Below are 23132 nucleotides of genomic sequence, written 5' to 3'. Positions count from 1 at the left end.
GTGCAACTGTTTGGGATATTACTATGCATACATGTACATCCTTAAATAATGTAGATTCAAAAAATTGTAACTCCCGGACAATTGATGGGCACCAAGAGGGGTTCAAAATTTAAACATTTTAACAAACAAAGGAAAAGTTAAAAAATTTTCTTCTCAAGAACTACAATGTTTTAGTTAGTGGAATATCTATGCATGCATCCTTCGCTTATGTAGATTCCTAATTCGTAAAATCGTGACCCCCGGACCAATAATGGGGCCCCAAGATGGGGTCAAAGTTTATTATAGAAATATAAAGGTAACATGTTAAAAAATCTTCTTCTCGAGAACTACAATGCGTCAATTTGTGAGATTACTATCATGCATACAACCTTGGATAATGAAAGTTCGACAGTTTTAAAATAGTGACCCCTTGACTAATACTAGGGACCCAAGATGGGTTTAAAGTTAAATGTAGAAGTACCGGTATATATGGAAAATGTTTAAAAATCTTCTTTTCGAGAACTACAATGCATCAATTTGTCAGATAACTACGTAAGCACCCTCAAATAGTGTAGATTCGAAATTATAAAAGCCGTGACCTCAATCTAATACTGGGGCCCCAAGAGGTGTTCAAAGTTTAGCATAGAAATATAGAGGGAAAATGTTGAAAAATCATTTTCTAGGGAACTATAATGCTTCAGCTTGTGAGATAACTATGCAAGCATCCTTAAATAATGTAGATTCCAAATAATTAAAACTTTAGCACTGGACTAATACTGTGGCCCCAAAAGGGGTTCAAAGTTTAACATAGAAAGATATATTGAAAATGTTTTTAAAAAGTTCTTCTCGAGAACTATAATGCTACAGTTTGTGAGATTACTATGCAAGGATCCTCAAATTGTGTAAACTCTAATGTAGTGGAACCAAGAGTTATCTTTCTTAATGTTCTGTACAGTCTGAGAGTTATTCCTCTTGAAGTGGAATCCTTCTACGTTCAGTTTTTCAGGTTGTGTACGTGCGGTCCCACCGCAGTGCTACACATTTTCATTCCTATGTTACTATTTATGTTGTTCAAGCCAACCATAAACCTCGGACCATTACTGGGTCCCCAGAAAGGGGTTCAATCTTTAAAATAGAAAAAGCATATGCTACGAAATGTAATGTTACAAGGAACTGCTGTTCAGGTGAGCGATGTGGCCCATGGGCCTCTTGTGTTTTATATATTAAGATTACCAGTTTGTTTTTATTTTTTCTCAGTTAAGCTTTGCTAATTAATAATCAGCGAAAATTCCTCGAAAAATTCCGGATATCACCTGGATTTTTTGGATTTTACAATCTTGCGCTTGCGCAATACATTCACGCTAACGGGATCTTTTGTTTATGTTTCCACATGAATAAACTCAGAAAAGATAATAATACGGATAAATTTCCATTGGACTTTGCTATATATTCTGTTCACATGTATTAATGATTTCTAATGAGAGAAAGTATAAAATAACAAATATACATTTCAACTAAGTAGTTACTTTTGTCTTCGTGATGACAAAAAACATTTGATTACATGCAAAAAAGTTACATTATTTTTGTTAGGAGAGTGAAGATAGGATATATTTTATCGTAAAAATGAAAATGTCCTACGGTCCCAGTTTTACAAAGAAAATACGTGTACGTTCGTGAAAAGGTGTTGGATTCTTCTATTCTATGGATTAAAATTTTTAGTTGTAAGTATTTGCAGTCTCAAAAAGGTTTGTTGTGATGAATTTGACTGTTATTTTCAAGGCAACTTCATTGACTTTCTCCAAAATCGTTCCAGAGCGTTTCTACATCACGACTGTGGTGAGGGCTTTTCCCGAGAAACAGTTAGATTATTCAAACTAAGGAAAGTGAAGTGAAATTAATTGCATTATTGTAGGCTTATAGCTTTGTTATGTAAATGTCAATAATAAGGTGTGTCGATGTACCTATTTCGTTTATGTCCAATATGCAATGTCAACCCGTGCACACACGGGTCAAAGTCTAGTATTTGTTAAATTAAAACTAATAATGAAACGACGAATGCAGCAACATTATCATGAACTAATGAAATGATAGTTTTCACAATCAACAGAAACACACCTTTTGATCAAAACAATGCAATAACACATATAGATTGGATATCGTAATTAATTCCTTTCACGCAATTTAATGTAGGTCTGTCAATTTTTCAAGACATGCAATACACATCTTAAGCAGCAGGGCAATAAATCTTTAGTTATAAACCAGGTGTGCCAACGCAACTGTAAAAACAAAGATTATTTCTGAATGCAAATTGCTTTTATAACATCAAAATATCGAATTCAATATTGTTTTATATCATGAAATAATTTTAAAAAAGTATAGATGCATCATTCAAACTTTGGTTTGCAGTCGCCCTTCCGGAAAATGACAAGATTTGCTTCACACACTATAGTCCAAGACGCTGCAACCCCAATTATTTCCAATTTCTCGAATAATTTAGAGGACTCAGGTTGCGTTTCCATTTTATGGACTTTGTACTTTGAACTCGTATCAACCAAAACATAGCCATAAAACATAAAAAATTCGTTAACAACGAAATAATGGATCATTTGACTGTTGAAAGGAGGTTGTGATAAGATACTCACTTGGGGGGCGACATATTTTTCTTTTTAGACCACCACCCAAGGAGAGAGAAATATTTAACATTTTCCTCTATAATGGCATTTGAATCTGCCGTCTTTTAACATTAGCATGCATTGTAATCTACATTTGATACAAGACTGCCAATACATGTCACTAGCCCGGCTCTCACTTTAATTAAAGCCAATAAATTGACTTTTAATAAAGATAAGTTTCTTTGCATGTGACAACTATTTGAAACAATGTCGATCATATTTACATTTTCGCAGATGCTGCCAGATGTTTTCAATCAAATCCCAGGACATATACATTTCATAATCAGTGGCGTCGGAAGCAAATTGAAAGTGGAGGGGGGGGGGGGGGCTAGACTTAATATTTAAGATATTAATAAAAAAAGGCAACTTCCCAAAACCATGAAATTCCTAATCAGTGGGGGGGTTGGGGGGGGGGGGGTTTACGTAGTATAAATATAACTCAAGAAAGATTACAGTGAGTTTGTGCAAAACTGCCATAGTATTTTACACTCCTGAAATACATGTACTCCTCAGAATTTATTTTAACATAGACTCATTAACAGCATCCTTGGTTAATAACCATCTTCTCAAGCCACTGTCCAGACTCAGTATATTGTGTTCTTTTCAGCATTTTTGACGGAAAGCCGCTTGAGCGTGCGTAGCTTAATGCCTACGGTAATTCAAATCTTCGCTTAATTATTGTACATGCTCAATAAAATTTTATAGTTCCAGCTCTGTGCTCTACTTTCAAATTAACCTATATTATTATATAATGATTTGATTGAAACACCTGGCAGTGGTAGTGTATATTGTGTATTGTTTTGGTTTTTTTTTTTTTTTTTTTACATTTTTTAGTCATCGCTAAATGCCATTCATCACTATTTCTTTTATAAGAATAGCAACATCAAGAAACATGGTATAATTCAAATCCACGTAAACTTTTTGAAAAATAATTTCAGCCAAATGTCAGATACGTTCAATGTTATACGTTTATCGTATTTGATAGTTCAAGAATCATGCTCTACTTTCATGTTACCCTACATAATTATATAAGGATTTGATTGAAACACCTGGCAGTGGTTGTGCACATTAATTAATTAAATCCAAGACCACCTTTTAAAAATTGCCCTGGGTCATCTAGCACGTATATTTATTTATTTTGTGCATTTATAGTATGGTTCGATCGCAAGTTCAAAAAATTTACATGGCTCTTATGAACAAAATTTTACAATTGTCTGCGTATTGACATCAACGCTGCGAGTACAATGATTTAACATATACTGAATTGTATAAGAGCACTTGTATATATATAAATAACTCTGCTTTACTTTGGTTCTAGGCAGGAATAATCAAGAAAATATACACAGGACGCTAATAACCAAAGAACAAATGAATAGATGCATTTGTTTGGTGCACTTTGACAAAAGCTTTACAGAGAAATCGCAAAAACGTATGTATACAACAAAATCGTCCTTCATTTCATTTATATTAAACAATAATGGGATACGTTTCTAGAAATTGACATACACTTGAATGACATCGTCTTCTTTTTTTATTCTCATTTAGAAGCAATCAATTTTACATTTTTCTCTGTGGCATTTCAAACCACCGCCTTTTAAATAAGGTGCCTCTATATCTTATACCAAAGCTAACCGAGGGGCCATATGAAAATACTGCGCATATATGTCAAATCTCTTTTGTCTCTAGCACCAAATTTCATTGATTTGAAAGTTAATTGACAGTGTTCTTGTACATGCATGTAATAACAATACTGTATGTGTACAAAGAAATATAATCTTCTTTGCATTATGTGGCTACATCATTTTTTTTTTTTATGTACATGTATTACCACGTGTACTGTTTAAAAAATACAACCCGTCATTTGCAACAAATTACTGGGCTGTACCACTTTAAAGCTTTATCAGCAAAACAATGGAAAGAATTATTTTCAACTATATTATATGTTATAGATATCAAGCTGGCGTCTTGTCTGGGCATTCAAGTGTATGTCAATTTCTAGAAACGTATCCCATTATTGTTTAATATAAATGAAATGAAGGACGATTTTGTTGTATACATACGTTTTTGCGATTTCTCTGTAAAGCTTTTGTCAAAGTGCACCAAACAAATGCATCTATTCATTTGTTCTTTGGTTATTAGCGTCCTGTGTATATTTTCTTGATTATTCCTGCCTAGAACCAAAGTAAAGCAGAGTTATTTATATATATACAAGTGCTCTTATACAATTCAGTATATGTTAAATCATTGTACTCGCAGCGTTGATGTCAATACGCAGACAATTGTAAAATTTTGTTCATAAGAGCCATGTAAATTTTTTGAACTTGCGTTCGAACTATACTATAAATACACAAAATAAATATAAATATACGTGCTAGATGACCCAGGGCAATTTTTAAAAGGTGGTCTTGGATTTAATTAATTAATGTGCACAACCACTGCCAGGTGTTTCAATCAAATCCTTATATAATTATGTAGGGTAACATGAAAGTAGAGCACGATTCTTGAACTATCAAATACGATAAACGTATTACATTGAACGTATCTGACATTTGGCTGAAATTATTTTTCAAAAAGTTTACGTGGATTTGAATTATACCATGTTTCTTGATGTTGCTATTCTTATAAAGAATTAGTGATGAATGGCATTTAGCGATGACTAAAAAAATGCTAAACCCCCCCCCCCCCCCCCCCCCCCCAAAAATACACAATATACACTACCACTGCCAGGTGTTTCAATCAATCATTATATAATAATATAGGTTAACTTGAAAGTAGAGCACAGAGCTGGAACTATAAAATTTTATTGAGCATGTACAATAATTAAGCGAAGATTTGAATTACCGTAGGCATTAAGCTACGCACGCTCAAGCGGCTTTCCGTCAAAAATGCTGAAAAGAACACAATATACTGAGTCTGGACAGTGGCTTGAGAAGATGGTTATTAACCAAGGATGCTGTTAATGAGTCTATGTTAAAATAAATTCTGAGGAGTACATGTATTTCAGGGGTGAAAAATACTATAGCAGTTTTGCACAAACTCACTGTAAAATGAATTGAGTGAAATAGCTACTTTTTGTAATTCAGTTAAGATATACGACCGTTCTTTATGTGCAAATTTTTGTTGATTGTTACGATCAAGCTAAAATATTGCAATATCTAAAATATGAAACAGTTAATAGTTTTAACTGTATCAAAACCCTCCTCAAAAAGAATGTTAAACATATATGAGTAATAAATAAATCAGAGACGATGAAACTTGTTTTAGATGTCACATAGGCGTCAGAACCGGGGGGGGGGGGGGGGTTGACGTCAAAAACCCGTACAAAACGTTTAATATTAATACCCCCGTTTTTGTATGTGCATGACCAAATAACAGTATTGATTTCGCAATAATTAAGATAAAAATCTTGGAATCTAACACGGAGGTAGGGAGTATGCCAATGAGCCCGTACTAGGACACAGACTTTTAGACAGGTGCCATAAGTTTATATCGTTACTGAAAAGGTCACCAACTAACCAAATAACAACCAAATAACACATACTGAACGTTAAATATCAATACCCCGGTTCTTACACGTGCATGGAGGTTTCACAATATTTAGGACAAAAATCTTGTAATTTAACACGGAGGCAGGGAGCATGTACCAGTGGCGTCGGAAGCAAGTTGAAAGTGTGTGCATGTGTGTGTGTGTGTGTGTGTGTGTGGGGGGGGGGGGGCTAGACTAATCCTCAGAAATCTTGTCAAGCAAGCTGAACCCTCCATAATGCTATGTGCCTAATGGTTAGGTCTAACTTTGCAAAAAAAAGGGGGGGGGCTATTTTGCAAAGTTAGACCTAACCATTAGGCACATAGCATCATAGAGGGTTCAGCTTGCTTGACAAGATTTCTGAGGAGGAACCCCCCGTTCCGACGCCTATGCAGACAAGTGTTAGCAGTCTAACGCCATGACATATAGAACCATTTTAACAAGACCTTGGACTTTCAGTAGGGTGTAGCCATCTATTCCTTGCGTCAAAACAGTATAAAAGTGACGCAGTTTCAAGCAAAATATACATCGATTGCGTAGTCTTAGCTCAAAAGCCAGACAAATCTTGTTGATTTCAAAGAGCAATGGCTGAGTGGCCAGCAATGAAATAGACAGGCCTACGCCACAATGCTGTTTGACACAACTATCCGGCAATTGGTTTTGGAACGCAGTTCGCTATTCGCAATTCAAAAGTGAACTGCGTTCTAGAACGCAGTTCACAATTCAAAATTTAGAATTCATATTTGGGGCCTGAAATTTTCAGGGTCATCAACTGGTGGTATACCACTACCACTGTGAATATATGGCAAAGTGGTCGTCTCTTGTTTTTTAGTTTTGGGCTTTTTTTTGCAATTGAAATAGAAAATGTGCAGATCTCTTTTGATGTCTTATAAATTGGAAAGATATACTTTAATCCTCATTAAGTATTTTAAGAATGTTAAAGCAGGGCTAGACAAATAGCATTGCCCGGCACTGGGCAGGTACATTCATCTATATATTAAGCCATTTTAACGTCCTGTAAAATATCATCCATTTTTTCATAGCACAACTTCCGATGTTGAACATATGTTGCAATACTGTGTCTACATCACAACGAAATGCAAAAGCTACCGCTTGTTCTAACTCTGAAACAGGTAATTCTCACCGATACCATTAGTTAAAGATCAATTTTTAGTGTTATAATACCAGTTATAGGCACGTAACATCGTTTTTGAAAAAAAAAGGGAGGGGGGGGGGGCAGACTCATCCAAAACTCCATGTTAATTCAATTTTTGGTATGTAAATTTAAGAAAAAGTGGAGGGGGGCAGGTACTGATACTACGTGCCTGAGTTATACCCTGATGGAACAGTCAAATGCACACAACTGTATTAGTGAAAAAAGAAAAAAAGAAAGAAATTCGAATCCCTGTAAAGTTACACTTTGCAGATATGTTATTTTTTTGCATCCATGCACATACATGTAGACAAAAACTAAATGATGATTGCAGACATTTTTTCATTTGTATCAAAAACTACCTCGATATACCTATCTAAATAATTGCAAATATAAGCACCGTCTCTACATTTCTTTGCTACTCTTGTATGTATACCTTGAAGTACAATCTCTCTCTCTCTCTCTCTCTCTCTCTCTCTCTCTCTCTCTCTCTCTCTCTCTCTCTCTCTTCATCCATATCAAGTATTTTAAATTCTTCATTATACCATTATAGACATGTAAGTGACAATGTTAGCAAAACACAGAAAGTCATTGGTGGGAATAAATCATTACGACACTGTTTTAGAAGCATTACATGTATAGATCTAAATTCCGGAGCCATTTTGGCGACGTAACAATATAAATGAATAGAAACGTTACAAAGTGTGCCTCAACGTTTTAGCAATTTTGATTTAAAAATGGCTGTAGATACACATTTCAAAAATTTTTTTAAAAAATTATTCTTTTAACAGGTGAAAGAAAAAATGTAATATTTCTTATCATATGCCGTCTGTCTAGATGCTAGTATTTTTTCAATTATGGTTCAAAATTACGTTTCTGACGCAAAAAAATCCTATATTTTAGGATAAACAACAATGTAACTTATTACGTCTTGTAATCAGTTGAAATTTATTTCAAAATGTCGTCATGATTTGTAGATTTAGAAGAACATCAATACATAAAAAGATAGGTTATCTCTAGGATATGAAAAAATAAACGTAAAACGTGGTATACATAGAAACTCGTATGCAATACTAACACCCATTAGTTTAGGTTTTTAAGGGTTTTTTTTTCTTCAAATAAACAAAATGATAATGGCAAAATTCATTATGTAGGTTAAGAATGACGTCCACTCAGAGTGAAAAAAAATTCCACTGATGATGATGAGAAGTCATCTATTGAATATTATAGACCTTTGATTGTAGTGTTATTTTTCTCCAAAAAGTAGGTCATTGACCTACTTTTTGAGTTAATGGCCATTGAATATATTTTGAAAAATCAAGAAAAATGCCATAAAATTTTACTCTACGATTGAGATTTGTAAATATTACAAATAATTAAACGCTTAAAAAAATGAAGTACAGTTTACGAAGGGTACTGGCATTATATAGATACAAAGTATTAAAATTTCGGCAAAATGTTTTAAAAATATTTCAGTCCGAATTTCCTCTATCAGTTTTCAAATCCCTACCCATTTTTGATCCAATTTTACAAAAATTGAATGATGATAATACAAAAACATTTATGGTATCAAACTACTTATATTGACCTTCTTCTGTTGGCATAAAATTTATATGAGGTCAACGATCAACATTTTGAGATATGGCGTCCTTTATCATGTTTTTTTTTTAATTGATGTGTCACTTTTCTTAAAACATTAGGTTTTCACATTGCCATATATTACTAGTGTTAAGACTTCATGCACACCTTAATGTCTATCTAAAACATTATACATTATATGTTTATTGAAATGTGATTGCATTTTTAATAAAAGTGGACTGAATGTTCATAACAATTTGACCGAACCTTTCTCAAGAATGTCGAATTTCAAGGTCATATAAACAAATTTCAAGGTCATATCAATTGGTCAAAGGTAAAATATTATGACACCATTTTCTATATGTATCTTATATCTAATAAGTTGAATAGTGCTAAAAAGCTCAGATCATCGACACGGTATAAACTAGTTATTTCCAGCGAAATAATGCACGTGTGTGTGTAAAATTATGAAGGTACTGTACATTGTCGTTCCGTGACATTGAACTTTCTGTTGTTAAACTCCATCAATTCGCTCGTCGGGGATACCAAGTCGATCATGCACATAATGGACCAGACTGACTGTATTCGTTGCAAGCTGCCTGACTTATGCTGCACCCTGTGATATTTGCGCATTCTGAGCACAACGCTTCTTTACCATGGTTTTCCGTCAGCATATAGACATCATAACATGATGTACGTCACACGGGGCATGCAATTTCCCGGAAGAAACATCATCAGCATGAACGAAAGATTCATTTGATCAACATTAATTAAGATAAGAGAAAACAAGCATGCACATGCATAATATTTTTTGTAGATATTTTTGGGATATGCGCGTGGAATTTCCTAAAGTGAATAAATACGTTCTGAGAAATAAAATGAAATATTTTGCTAAATGATCGTGTGTTTGGTTTGGTTCCATGTGAAAATGAAACTATGGTACAAATTTTTCCTCAAATTTAATTAATGAATGAAGAAAATATCTGTTATCAGAAGCATCAAAGGTTACGTGACATTCTAATTTGAGCTGCACTTGCGTCAAATCATTGAAATTATGGATCGCCTTTGTGCCAAACATCCTAGAAAAAAATCAGAATACTTCATCTTCGTTGATGCAATTTATTTGGAAAATATCTCAAAAACATGCCATCCTGCACATGTCCGCGGCGTCCCATCTGGCGGGAAATATTGGCCAATTACTCGACCCCGGCACCTTGGCACTGGAGTGAGTGAAAGTGAATTGCTGTTAATCACAGCATATAGAGCTAACAATGACGAGAGCCCGCATTGTTGTGCCGGGGTCGTCAGTTCACGGTCTCATCATCATCATCACCACCAGCATCAACAGGATGACCGCCTCGGTTCAGTGTTCGAGGACCCGGGAGTAGTTCTAAGTATCTGAGTGTCCCGTTCTTATAGTACGTTTTGTAATTAAGAAAACAATTTGGAATTTGGGAGAGCCATATTTGAAAATGGAAGGTGCACATCATTTTACCATAAATGGCATCAATTCCAAACATGTTATACCAGAATCATTTGTGAGTATTATATTTCATGTTTACATTTTTTAATCAAATTAATCGAAGTGCACAATTTATGTTAATTTACGTAGAGTAAAATATCATGATGAAATTTTAAACGTTAAAAACTAAATTTATCGATAGATGTTCTGCGAATTGATATTTGTTCACTTTATGGTGTAACAAATGTATGCTTATCAGAGTACACTCATATGCAAAATGTGGATAAATTCTACAATTGTCAATGAACGAAACCCCAAAATCAAGACATTCTTTACAGCTCAAATAAGTAAAAATTAAGTGAACACTTTCAGAAACATTCGTAGAAGATTTTCGTGCACATCGTTTCTTCTGTGGTCTGTTTGTTTAGGAAAGTTGTTTTGGCAAAGTAAAGCTGCATTTTACCTACTTGTCACAGTTCACGGTACATGTATATGAATGCTCGATGCAACATGAGTTCACTGAAAGTAGATAGACAAAACGAATACAATGACCATACAATGGATGTAAAATTGAAGACCACCACAATGCTTTGAATCAAGACTTGTATGAATTATGGTTAGCTTTTTTATTGCCATGAAATCAGTTATGTTAACAGGTTTGAGGTGATCAATTAAAGTTAAAAGATAACGTCCAGTGCGACCTCCTTGGGATTATGTAAGATTGAGAAATATGTTCCAGGCAAACTTGGAAGAAAACTCTCGACGATAAATTGAGTGAACAATTTTCCAGAAAACCTTATTTCGAAGCATAAAAAGAAGCGAGTGAAATTTGAAGACGGGGGAACGAGATAGCGCAAATGCCCATTGGGTTTTTTCGTTGAAAACAATTTCAAATTAATTTTTTTCCAACCAAATATACTAGATGATGTTAAATTACAAGTTTACAAAAACACAATTTCTAACTATATTCAGTTTTAAATATTTTAACAAACGATCAGAAAAAAAATAAATTTTAAAGTTTTGGTGATATCGAACCCACAAACTAAAAACCCTAGCTCTGTAATGTTACCTAATGTCTAGTGCCATTTCAGTCTTAATATATATCTTTGTAAAATGTTAAATGCAACTTCAACCAAGAAATTACGGACTTGTAGTATTTCTCTAAAACGTTAAATTGTTAGGATACAAAATGACATTTTTAAAGTATAGTGGGTCATCTCTCCACGTTTTTGTTGATTGAAATCGGTTTGATTTCCTTTAAACCTTATAAAGACTATGACAAAAATATGGAGCCCAGACCCACTATATAAAAGAAAAGGCATTGAAGTTCTAAAAATGGCAGTATTTGGAGGTTTTGACACGCATACTCCAGTTTGAATCAACCTACTCTAAATATTCAACACATTCAAAGGTTATAAATCGATGATGTGGTAAATATACATTGTTTTCAATAATTTAGATAGAAATTATGAGATTTGTTCATATTTTAATTTTATATTATATTAACTATCCCCATATGGGCAGTTTACACGCCTTGTTCACCCATCTTCTTTCCCGTAGTTACACGGACTAAATATGTTTTTATCGCATGATATTGTCTACAGGTTTTTCGTTTATTTTCTTAGCAGGAACTGTCTTCTCCCATCTTTTCAAAACAAACGAGTACTGCACTGTAAATAGACATTTCAACATGGAATGTCCGAAACAATAAAACAGAACAACGATCTTCCGTCGTGGTCGACCCACCACAAGTTAATACGACTAAATTATCCCCACATGGACTTCATTTTGTACAAACCAAAATGTTGACTGTAAATAGGCTCTCATTTTTCATCAGATTACCCTTGACTTCCGGTTCTGATACATAACTTACCCTTTCTGGACATTTCAAATGTACTTTCATAACATATTAAATACGAATGATTATTCTTATCATAGAAAAGGCGACACATATTGCAGTTCTAATGACTCATCAAAATTCGGTAAAAGAAAGTATAAGTATATACGCTATTTATACAGGGAGAATTATTAAAGCTACCGGAACACTTGCTGTTGTCGGCGTGGTCTTTGCAGTAATAGCATTTAGCTGTGCATGCTTAATGTATATTAAACAATAGAAAACACCAGTATAACTATTCATGGAATTCAAGCAGTAAGTGTTCTGCCCAAAGATATTGTAAGTAGCTTTTCTGTTGGTTTTTACTTGTATTATTAAGATTAAATGTAATATTTTAGGACGATTATGACGAAAATATCAGTCATGATAAAAAACGAAAACTTTAAACTGTTACTTATAATAAATAAAAACCTAGCAATCTGTTGTGTCATATGGTTTCTTCCTGTCGATATTAAGTGCAACGTGATAGAGCTTTTACCTGTCAATATTTACAGTATTGTCAAAATGGTTTCTTCCCGTCGGTAGTTACAGTATTGTCATAGGAATTTTTCAGTCGATATTTACAGTAATGTCATAGGGATTCTTCCCGTCGGTAGTTACAGTATTGTCATAGGGATTTTTCAGTCGATATTTACAGTATTGTCATAGTGATTCTTTCAGTCGATAGTAACAGTATTGTCATAAGAGTTTGCTCTTCCTGTCAATATTTATAGCATTGTCATAGAGGTTCTTGCTGTCAATGGATACAGTTCATGTATTGTCATAGGATTTTTTCCTATATCTACATTATCATACGCTTATAGGAGTTCTTTCTGTCGATATTTACAGTATTGTCATAAGGTATCTTGCCGTCGATATTTACAGCATTTATATAGGAGTTTTTGTGTCGATATAATAGTATTGCTATAGGTGTTCTTTCTGTCAATATTTTCAGTATTGTCATAAAGATTATTTTTGTGTCGATATTTACAGCATTGTTATTTGTGTTCTTCCTGTGAGTGTCAATATTTACAGTATTGTCATAGGGATTATATTTGTCGATATTTACAGCGTTGCTATAGGTGTCCTTCCTGTCGATATTTTCAGTATTGTCATAGGGATTATTTTTGTCGATATTTACAGTATTGTTATTGGTGTTCTTCATGTCGATATTCACAGTATTGTCATAGGGATTCTTCCCGTCGAACAGATTCGTACACAATTCGCTTCATTGAAGCACAGTAAATCAATTTCGTGGTTACGTCTGCTGAGATAGCAAACTCGACTAATAGGAATCATTTTTCCTGCATGATTGCAAACAACAGATTTTACAAGACCCTCAAAGAAATAGTATGCAATTGATAATACTCATCTTTTCAATATTTCAGTGAGGCTATTCCGTCCTATCATGAGTCTTTTAAGGGGAATGGTCATAATTGAGCTTAAATATTCTGATGTTATGTTTAGATTGCGTCACTAGGGTTTAATCAAGTTCCACTGAAGTTTGAATGTCTTTGCCGAAATATGGTATAAGCGAGACACAAAGCTCTAAATTTTTCGTTTTATAAACAAGGTTTGTGCAATGTTTTTGTTTACACTGGTCAAAATTACTGGCAACATTCTGTTTCAAGCAAGACTTATAGGTAGTTTGCTATGATTGTCACATATTATTCAGCACTCGGTATGTGAACAAAAACATGACCAGAGTCCTGTTCTCATAATAAAGAATCGTCAGCTATGTTTCTTGTTTAACATTCAAAGACTAACACTAAATATTTGTTGATCGTTGGAAATGCTTAAATAAAGCACACTGTAAAAATCAAAAGTGAAAAAAAAACCATCCACGTTGTAACTATGCCCTTATAAAGTCTTGATTAATAACAAAATACTTCAACCATGGCGAATCTTGAAATGTAATAAGAAACTATTACTCTGTCTTAATAACAGATGAAAAATTACTTAAAATAATTGTAATTATTAAGAGATCTTTTGAACAAGGTTGGCGATGTTTTATTCCATGTAGCCATGCGGTATGAAATAAATAAAAATAAATAGTAGTAACGTTTAAAAGTTGTTAAACTTGGTTGGTCACGTGATCAAAACCTATTAAGCCCGAAACTAAGAACAAGACAGGAGTTGAAAGTAAGTATAATTTCATATTTATGTAAACTTGTCAGATCGTGGAACGGTTTTGTCAGAGAGGCTGAATAAACACAATCAAGATTTGAAAAGTTTATGGGAAAAATATCACAAAAAACCCCCCAAAACACTCTTAAAGGCGTCATTGGAATCATTGTTATCTTACATAAAGACCAGTCTATACATAAGCACAGAAGTATCCGAGCTGTAAGAAAAGCGTAAAAATGTTTGTAAACAATTAGTATCAACAATCACCATGGGGAAACATCTGTGTTACAAATCATCGTCCGACAAATTGGTTACATGAATATTGACACAGTGAAACGCGCTGAAAACACTGACAGTGTAGAGGTTGAATGCAATGACTCTGCTACAGACAGAGAGGTGACTGCACACCATTGTATACATTAATTAGCAGGGGAACACAGCGATGTAATTTTTGTCGACATCTTACTGTGTGCCACGAAACCTAGAAAGACTTTAAATATACTACAAAGTGACAAAATGTCCACTGTCGAGGAGGTTCTAAGAAAGATGCATTCGGACTTCGCCAAGGAGAATCCTATGGAATCATCGAAGGTAGGGGTCTTCAAAATCATCTACCTGAATTCGTTTAACTGTAGGAAAGGTGTTAAAAATCATTTTCCATATACCGTAACTGTTGATTTGACTTCATTTCGGCCCCCCTCCCCATAAGACGGGTATCTTATCTAATGTCAAAAGGTTATCCTTAATTAGGAAGGCACGTGATTTTGAAATGAGCAACTTGATTTTTATCTAATCCATTCATGTATGATAATGTGAAATCGTAACTGATTGATAAACATATCAAATCCTTATACTATGTACTCTTCGTTAATTTTTACGAAATTTTTGAAAAAAAAATCGTTCAATTATTTTACTAGTCATGTTTTTTGTATATACCTATACACATGTACGTCATAGTGACACAAAAAGCAAATATTAAGATTGTAATGTACGCGTCGAAAAGGCAGTCGGATATAATACACGAATCTATGCAGTGTATGTGACGTATAAGTGTGCTAATAGCAGCTGCTTTGATTTTTCTGTTGGTATGTTTAGAAAATTCAGAATCCTGTGATCATAGTGTTAGCGCCATTTTGTTGTTCTTTAATAATAACGCGTTTAAGACGACACAAATATAAGAAGTACTTTGATTTCTTTGATATGATTTTGCTTTAATTATTTAGAGTTGTGCCTTTCTCTATATCCAATGAAGTAAACCAGTACAGACAAACTAGAAACATATGGTTTCCGCTATACATAAATTCGGAGAGACACGAAAAATCACGTGTTCTTTCCTTCCTAAGCCTCACACTGACAACCCCAAGGTTGATGTGTCTGTCTTCAATTACAATCGAAGATGAGAGATCATCTACATTAGAAAAAAATAATAAAGTTTTCTCCCTCATAACATGTTCATAAGGGACCACCTTTATCTTGACCTTGTCTCATTAGTCTACGTGACCAGATGCATTCGATCTTGGAACTTAAACCATAACTTTCAATTGGATTTTACAGAACATATCAGTTAGATGTTATTTGGATTGAGATGACGCTATGAACACTATTGATTTGAAGTTCAAAAGGTTTAACGACGTCAAGACAGATGAAGTAAATCGGTCCTTGAACCAAGGCACTTTAATAACAATGATACTAGTATTCATATGAATAACATTCACAGTATTAACTTCTTTTCTTTTTAATTTGGGATCGGTTTAAGATGCAAAGTTACTTGTACTAGTTTAAAACAAACATCAAATAAAAGATACAAGGAAACAAAACGTTCGTGACCTGATCATATTGCATATTTTCAATAAAATTAGGGTCTATTCTCACAATATCATGTCCTTATAATCTTGTGAAAAATGATGGTTATCCAACATGTAGCATTCAATGGCCATTTATTTCGCTTTAAATGACTTAGTTATTGGTACACCTTCTCTTTCTTTCACTTTTTTCTTTCAAATTGCTTCTACAAAATAACTGAAGTATATGTATATACAATGTAGGCCTACAATATTGGAATGAACATATCGAGGGACGGAGCTTATTGGGGTTCAGAATAAAGAAGGGGTACGCTTTACGCTGGAGTGCGAAAAGCAAACCCCCAAAATTGGTCGCTAAGTTTGCTTTAGTGGACCTAAGCGAACAAAGAGCTGACCCCGAGCAAACGCAGTGCGAACCAAACGAAAACAGCGGACCTGATTAGACCCCGAGGGGACTCAAAGAACCCGGGGTCTGCTTTTGGGGTACAAAGTTGTGTGCGGTCGGTACTGAACTTTAAACTTACGAATTTGAAGGATGAGTTTAAAGTAATGACGCACAATTTGAGGTAATAAGAAATAAAATTATGATTAAGTTGCTTAGGACAAGAAATTTGAAACAGAAAGAAACTATAACGACAAATAGAGAGGCAAATATTAATTAATGAATTTCTTTATGCGTTGATAGAAAGAGAGGCATTTAATGTCTATATCATTATAGTTCCGAAACTATGGTGGCATACTTCAGTCCCTTGTATGCAAGTTATTTTCTATCAAAAATGTCGACGTGCGGAATAAATATATCAACATGCAAGAAAGTTGCAATCAGATAAAAGTGATTTAAAATCTTTAAAACAGCTCAAAAGACACCTACACGTGACTTACATGCTAGATGCTAATTATTTAAATTGACATGCGAAATTAATATGTTGACATGCAACTTAGTTATGTTGACAAGTAAGTTATCTATATCGACATGCAACTTAGTTATATCGACATGCAACTAAGTAATCTTGACATACAAGATGCTACTTCTTTATGTCAACGACATGCCATATAAATATGCTGACATGCAGCTTATATATTCTGAAATGCACCTTCTTTATGCTAACAAGTTGATGTTGATATATATAAGTTGCATATCTATCTCGTATCTGAACATAACTAAGTTGCATGTAAATATAAAAAAGGAAGATGTCAACATATATTATATATTTATCTCACGTCAACATAACTAAGTTGCATGTTAACATAAATAAGTTGAATGTCAACATATATAAGTTGAAGCTGACATAAATAAGTTGCATGTTAAATATTTTTCTCGCATGTCAACATGACAATATTGCACGTCTACAAAATTAAGCTGCATGTCCACATTAATTAGTAGCATCTTGCATGTTGGAAGTCTCACGTTGGCGATATTTGATATTTTCGAGATTTTTTTCATAACCTTACCTGATTGCAGTTTTTTTTGCATGTGAACATAGTTACGTTGCACGTATACATTACTATCTTGCATGTAAACATATCTATTTTGCATGTTGACTTCTTTCATAAAGAAAAAGTTAACAGAATCAGAAGTATGCCACCATACGAAAAAGAAACTATTGTAATCTTTTGTTCAGCATTCCTATTTCATCGCCCCCAGACGCACTGTACTACCAGATGTAAACGCTTTAGCTCTCATATTTTTGAGAACTACGGAAAACAAAAAGACAGAAATAGAGTCGATCGGTAATTGACCCCCTTTGACTGAACCTGGCAATAAGTACCAGCAGTGAATTATTCGGTTGTTAAACTGTTGGCTATATATGCTCATCAGAACGCTGAAATTGTCTACACGCACCATAATATTTTGGTCTCTCTGCCAAAGTAAGGACTCTAAATAACACACAAGGGCCTCTTTGTGTTATTCAATTCAAGTGGATTTATCTCCCAAGAGCTTGGTAAAGCTCATTCTGTATAGTTTTCTTCTGCAGACTTATTATTTTGCAGATATGGATTGCATCTGGGATTAATTGAACTGAAGCATGTGACGCGAGCAATGACTTTGCAATTAAGCAACCACTGCACAAGAAAATAAAAACAGCACCAAGAATGCAAATATATGCTTCATAAAAATACATGATTGTATATCCGTTTTATAAATGTATTATGAAGGTTCAGCTCACTAGCAACATAGGATAGATAACAGTGCATATAGGAAATGATGATGAATATTTCACCGTCTGTATGTTCTAGAGCACATTTCCAACTGTAATAATTGCCCTTGTACATGTATAATTCACTTTTCATATAAAGGCACAACTACATAATCATGTAACTTTGTTTTCCCTCGGACTGAAATGTCACACTTTCATTGGTTTAAACAGGACGCTTGACTGCTGGATATATCTTCCTGTCCTTCTGGTGAGAATCAATATTTGGCAATATGGCTAACGCTTCGCCTACTCGTTTCGACATTTCATATCATTTAGTACAGAAATCTAGATCCGTTAGCTCTTAAACTATTTGGAATAGTTGCCCTTTGAGATTACTTTTTAAATTAGAGTAGTTGCCCTTTAAACCGACGTTACAATTTTGTGTCTGAAACAGTATAAAATGGCAGCGTCAAGATTTGCTCAATTACCTATGTGGAAGAAAGGAACAAAACGTTGAATTAAAAATAAACAGCAAATAAACATTATGAAAAACCAAGGGAACAGCAAAGATTTTCAAAGACTATTTAAAAGGTGATAGTGAGATTATGAAGAGATCGGCTGTGTTAATTTGAATGAAATGTAAGCCACTTTTATACATGGATTTTTGAAGATCATCGCTTCTTGTGAAATAAATGTCTCACCTGATAGTCATCGGAAAAAACCCACTTATTAGGTTTGTTACAGATTGACTAAAGAAATATATCGGGTTGATCACTCTCATAGATTTTCGATCTTTTTCCGTAGTCATTCAGTACCTAACCTCATAAATAATAATGTAGCCTTCATAGTGCCCCAAAATATTAATTGGTGATCTTCAATTAAAATCATTTAGACCATCAATGCTCTTTCATCCAGTAAGAACTAGAAACCAGATTCTTAACCAAATCAATTGTCTCTTATTGATTCTTAACAATATATTCAAACTTTAACCGTTGCGTTCTAAATTAATACCCAATATATTCTATATTATTCCAATTTTTTTTAAAACACATAGCTTATTAGTTATTGCCAATCAATAATTACATAAACCTTGACCTTCATAAATACATGTATTACATTGCATTGATGCATTTACAATATTATCGATGGTTTTTAAACAATGTTGTCAAAAATCCCCTTAACTGCGAAACAGTGATATCAAACCAGTGTCACATATTCCACTTAGTAGCGTCAGAAATTACATAAATGTGGCTAAATGGTCTTTATAATTTTTACTCTTTACCTTTTAAGTTATATAAAAATATAAGAAAAAATTTAAATCATAAATTTAAAATATTTGAATTTTTTCCAAAAAAAATAGAAGTTTGAAGCTCAACAAATCATTTAATAAATTAAGATAGATCTGATTGGTAAGTTATTGACAACCAATCTCTTTAATGGAACAGACTTAACTGTATCATAAGTCACTGTACTGTTTTTCTTCCTTGTTTTGTAGTTGAATCAGCTGACTCAAGACAAAGTGCACGGTATGTTTTCGTTCTAATGTTATCCAAATTTTCTGAAGCCCCCCCCCCTCCTTAAAAAAACCCCAAAAACAAAACAAACCAACCAACTGATAGATATATTTACCTTATTTTTAGCGGTTTAAGTACAATGTGTGAAAAGAGAATTAGGATTCATCCAATCAGTGTTCATTAGCAACCCGTTTCGAGGACTGGGGTTTACGTCATGGACCATACGGGAAAAGACCTCTTTGACCTTAATTTCAATTAAATCATAAATAAATTTCTGGTTTGGTCGAAATTAAATTTTAGCCCCTCTGTCATACACCAACTTTGATTTTTTTTTTTTTTAAATAAAGCTGTTTGGGTCTAAACATCGCCAGTAAGGTGTCTATATGCACAAGAAGACCAGGCTATATGTGTAAACTTTTTCAGAATACAAAGAGGCTTTTAACATGTACGATAAGGACCACGATGGGATTCTGTCGGTACAAAAGCTAGGGGCGGTCCTAAGGGCCCTAGGTCATAACCCTACGGAGATCGAGATCCAGGAAATGATAGACGAAATTGATTCAGAAGGTACTTACATCAAATTTGTTTTGTATACAATTAATTTTTACGGTGTAATTTTTCTAGCGGATGAAGAATATTTACAAAACATGTATGAATTTCAAAATTAGTCTATGGCTTTTATGCTGTAATGTTTTTGTGCAAAGAATAAAATTTTTTGAAAGGAAATATTGGTTTAACAGAGTATTATAATCATATTTTTTAAAATTTTAGACACAATATAAATGAATCAAATTTGGAATCTAACACTAATTAAAACAAAATTGTGTTAATTTTAGCACGACCTCAAACTACCTTTAATTGCAGGTACTGGATTTATTGATTTTGAGAGTTTTTTGGATGTCGTCATGAGCCGTGACTTGGACGAGGAAGACCACGAGGTGGCGCTGCGGGAAGCCTTTAAAATGTTTGATAGAGACGGAAATGGGTATATCGACGCGGACGAACTCCGCCTGTGTATGATGAACTTAGGAGAAAAGTTGACACTCGAAGAAGTGGAGGAGATGATTCGTGAAGTGGACGTGGACTTTGATGGACGAATGAACTACGAAGGTAAAAAAAACCAATCAACTAAAATTGACATTTTTTTTTTTCCAGCTATCAGTATGGAGGTTTCAATGAAAAACGTAAACTTAAGATAGATAAAAATTTTAATGAAAATAAGATATGATCGTTTTAATGAGCATCATTTTTTGTGACAAATAAAATAAATTTGGTTTTATTGGGTTGTTTAAATTATTTACAAAGAGAACAGAAACAACGTGATTCACATTGATATCCGACCATTAATAGTTTTTTATAGTGTTTGCAGATTTTAAGATGTCGGGGAATTTTGCTAGCGAAATTATAGTTGTATTTCCTATTTTTATCTTTCAAAACGTTGTACTCTCTGTGACGATTGAAACTGTGTCTTGTACTAATACAGGCAAATATTTCGAATTTCAGAATTTGTGAAACTTATGTGCACGAAATATCCACTTACATAAATCTGAGACTTGGAACTACTGGTTGGTATGATTGCTAGTGAATAGTGATAATCAAGGTCAAGGAGATACACTTTATGATAATGGACTACCAAGTTCACCCTTTCTCATTTGATGAGGCTATCAAGTATATGCAAGCTGTATATGATTATTTATTTATATATTTATTAAGTTGTCTGCCATTCTTACCATTCCCTCTCCCAGCTTTGTAGACAGTTAATGTCCTGAGTACACATTGCCGACACCAAAAAAGACGGAAGCGTTCTGCAATATTCATAGACAGCATAGAACAAATAGCTCCTCTGTGATTGGTTATTGTTTTGTTTTTTGATAACACAAATGGCATTGTGAATATTTATGTATCATAAAAGTGAATATTGAAAACAACGAAATTTTTTAAAATCTGTATCTAAAATCTAACAGTTCAATGTATCTCAGGTATCTTATACATTATTATTAAACACATGTTTTGGAAAGTTTAATTTCGAATGAATTCAATGCAAGTTTATATTGTTTTCTTTAGTTATAGTTGTTATTATCGTTGTTTAGATATATATGAAAACAAAATCAAATGTTAGTGTATTTTTAAAGGTTTTCATTTATTTGATTTGCAAGCCTATAGATTATTACTTATCATTTCATAAGAAAATAATGTTTTCCTTATATCATTTTGTAAGAGGGCGACGGTAGAACATTCAACTCTATCAATTCTACAAAATCCATCATAATTTATATCCAGAACCAGGAAGTGTGATTGAACCTAAAATTCATAAGTAACGTTTTCATGTGACATGATGTTTAGAACATAGTTCATTTCTCATAACAGATACTTAAAATTATTTTATTACTTTATTTAAAATACAAGTATTTATTTTTACATTTTTGGTATAACAATTGAGAGAAATTCTGTCCTGAGGAGGTTGGATGGTCAACATTACCATCGGATCTTTCTATAATTTTAAGATATGATTTTTAAACTATAAATAATAATTAAGTAAATAATTTTTTATAATATTTTTTCTTTTAAATTTGTGTATTTTCCTATACTTTGATAGGGAGCTCTTCTTTAAAAGGAGATCAATTCAGTTTAAAAATGCCCACGACCGTTGAGCCCTCTTCTTCATCTGATAATTTTTATTATCACCTTAGGGAGAAAAAATGTTTGTAATTCCCTTCGCTACAATGCGATTAACCTTTGTTTTTTCTTGTTTTTTCTTACGTATTAAAATGTTACAAATAAAATATATTATAAAAACATGTTTGTGTCTGTAAATGTTTTCTTCATTGTTGTAAAATCATTTGCGTGCTAGGAGAACAATACTTAGTTAGTTGATCATAATATGATATTATGTTCATGATATTTTTTACACTCCTCAATTTGTGTTTAGGGGTCAGTATATCAGTAAGTTCAGTGTTCTACTTAACGAGGCCGAGTACAGAACGAGTACGCACGCTTTCGCGCAGCGTTTCATTTGTATTGTGACGTCATCTTTTTGCTTGGTTGACGCCATGGCGTGATAGTTTCAACTGCAGACATTCAGCGAAATTTGTTGAAAATGGCTCGTTTAATTCGTAAAATTAATGTTATATTGTGGAATAAACATAACTGTCTCGAAGTATAAGCTATATTTGGGCTCGGGTCGAAAACGTGAAGAGGGTTCAGCAGGCCTAGCCCTTTGTCACGTTTTCTTAACCCGCTTAAATATAGCTTAATTCATATATAATTTCAAGACAGTAACCATGTATTTTATATTAATGACCCTT

General features: G+C 33.5%; 1 protein-coding gene across 2 annotated transcripts; it reads left to right on the top strand.

Moving 5' to 3' along the window:
* The first annotated feature begins 10173 nt into the window (after positions 1–10173).
* LOC128178745 (calmodulin-beta-like) lies at positions 10174–22625 on the top strand. 2 transcript variants are annotated; one of them, XM_052846055.1, is made up of 5 exons: positions 10174–10446; positions 19809–19839; positions 20251–20394; positions 20692–20937; positions 21331–22625. In XM_052846055.1, exons 1-5 carry the CDS (start codon positions 10381–10383, stop codon positions 21369–21371), a joined length of 528 nt encoding a protein of 175 aa, XP_052702015.1. In that variant the 5' UTR covers positions 10174–10380; the 3' UTR covers positions 21372–22625. The 2 variants fall into 2 exon arrangements, with proteins under 2 accessions (XP_052702015.1, XP_052702014.1); XM_052846054.1 differs by lacking the exon at positions 10174–10446 and adding an exon at positions 14674–14964.
* The last annotated feature ends 507 nt before the right edge of the window (positions 22626–23132 follow it).

The sequence above is a fragment of the Crassostrea angulata genome, chromosome 3 (assembly GCF_025612915.1).
Source record: "Crassostrea angulata isolate pt1a10 chromosome 3, ASM2561291v2, whole genome shotgun sequence".
Classification (NCBI taxonomy): domain Eukaryota; kingdom Metazoa; phylum Mollusca; class Bivalvia; order Ostreida; family Ostreidae; genus Magallana; species Magallana angulata.
The sequence above is the reverse complement of the archived record's forward strand: the minus strand, read 5'-3'. Positions and strand labels throughout refer to the sequence as shown.

What these genes read in the sequence shown, in the direction of transcription:
- LOC128178745 (XM_052846054.1), top strand. Translation starts at nt 14,890, where the DNA reads ATGTCCACTGTCGAGGAGGTTCTAAGAAAGATGCATTCGGACTTCGCC. An exon ending in ATCCTATGGAATCATCGAAG is followed by an intron (nt 14,965 to 19,808) that starts GTAGGGGTCTTC and finishes CTTGTTTTGTAG; the next exon opens with TTGAATCAGCTGACTCAAGA. An exon ending in AGACGAAATTGATTCAGAAG is followed by an intron (nt 20,395 to 20,691) that starts GTACTTACATCA and finishes CTTTAATTGCAG; the next exon opens with GTACTGGATTTATTGATTTT.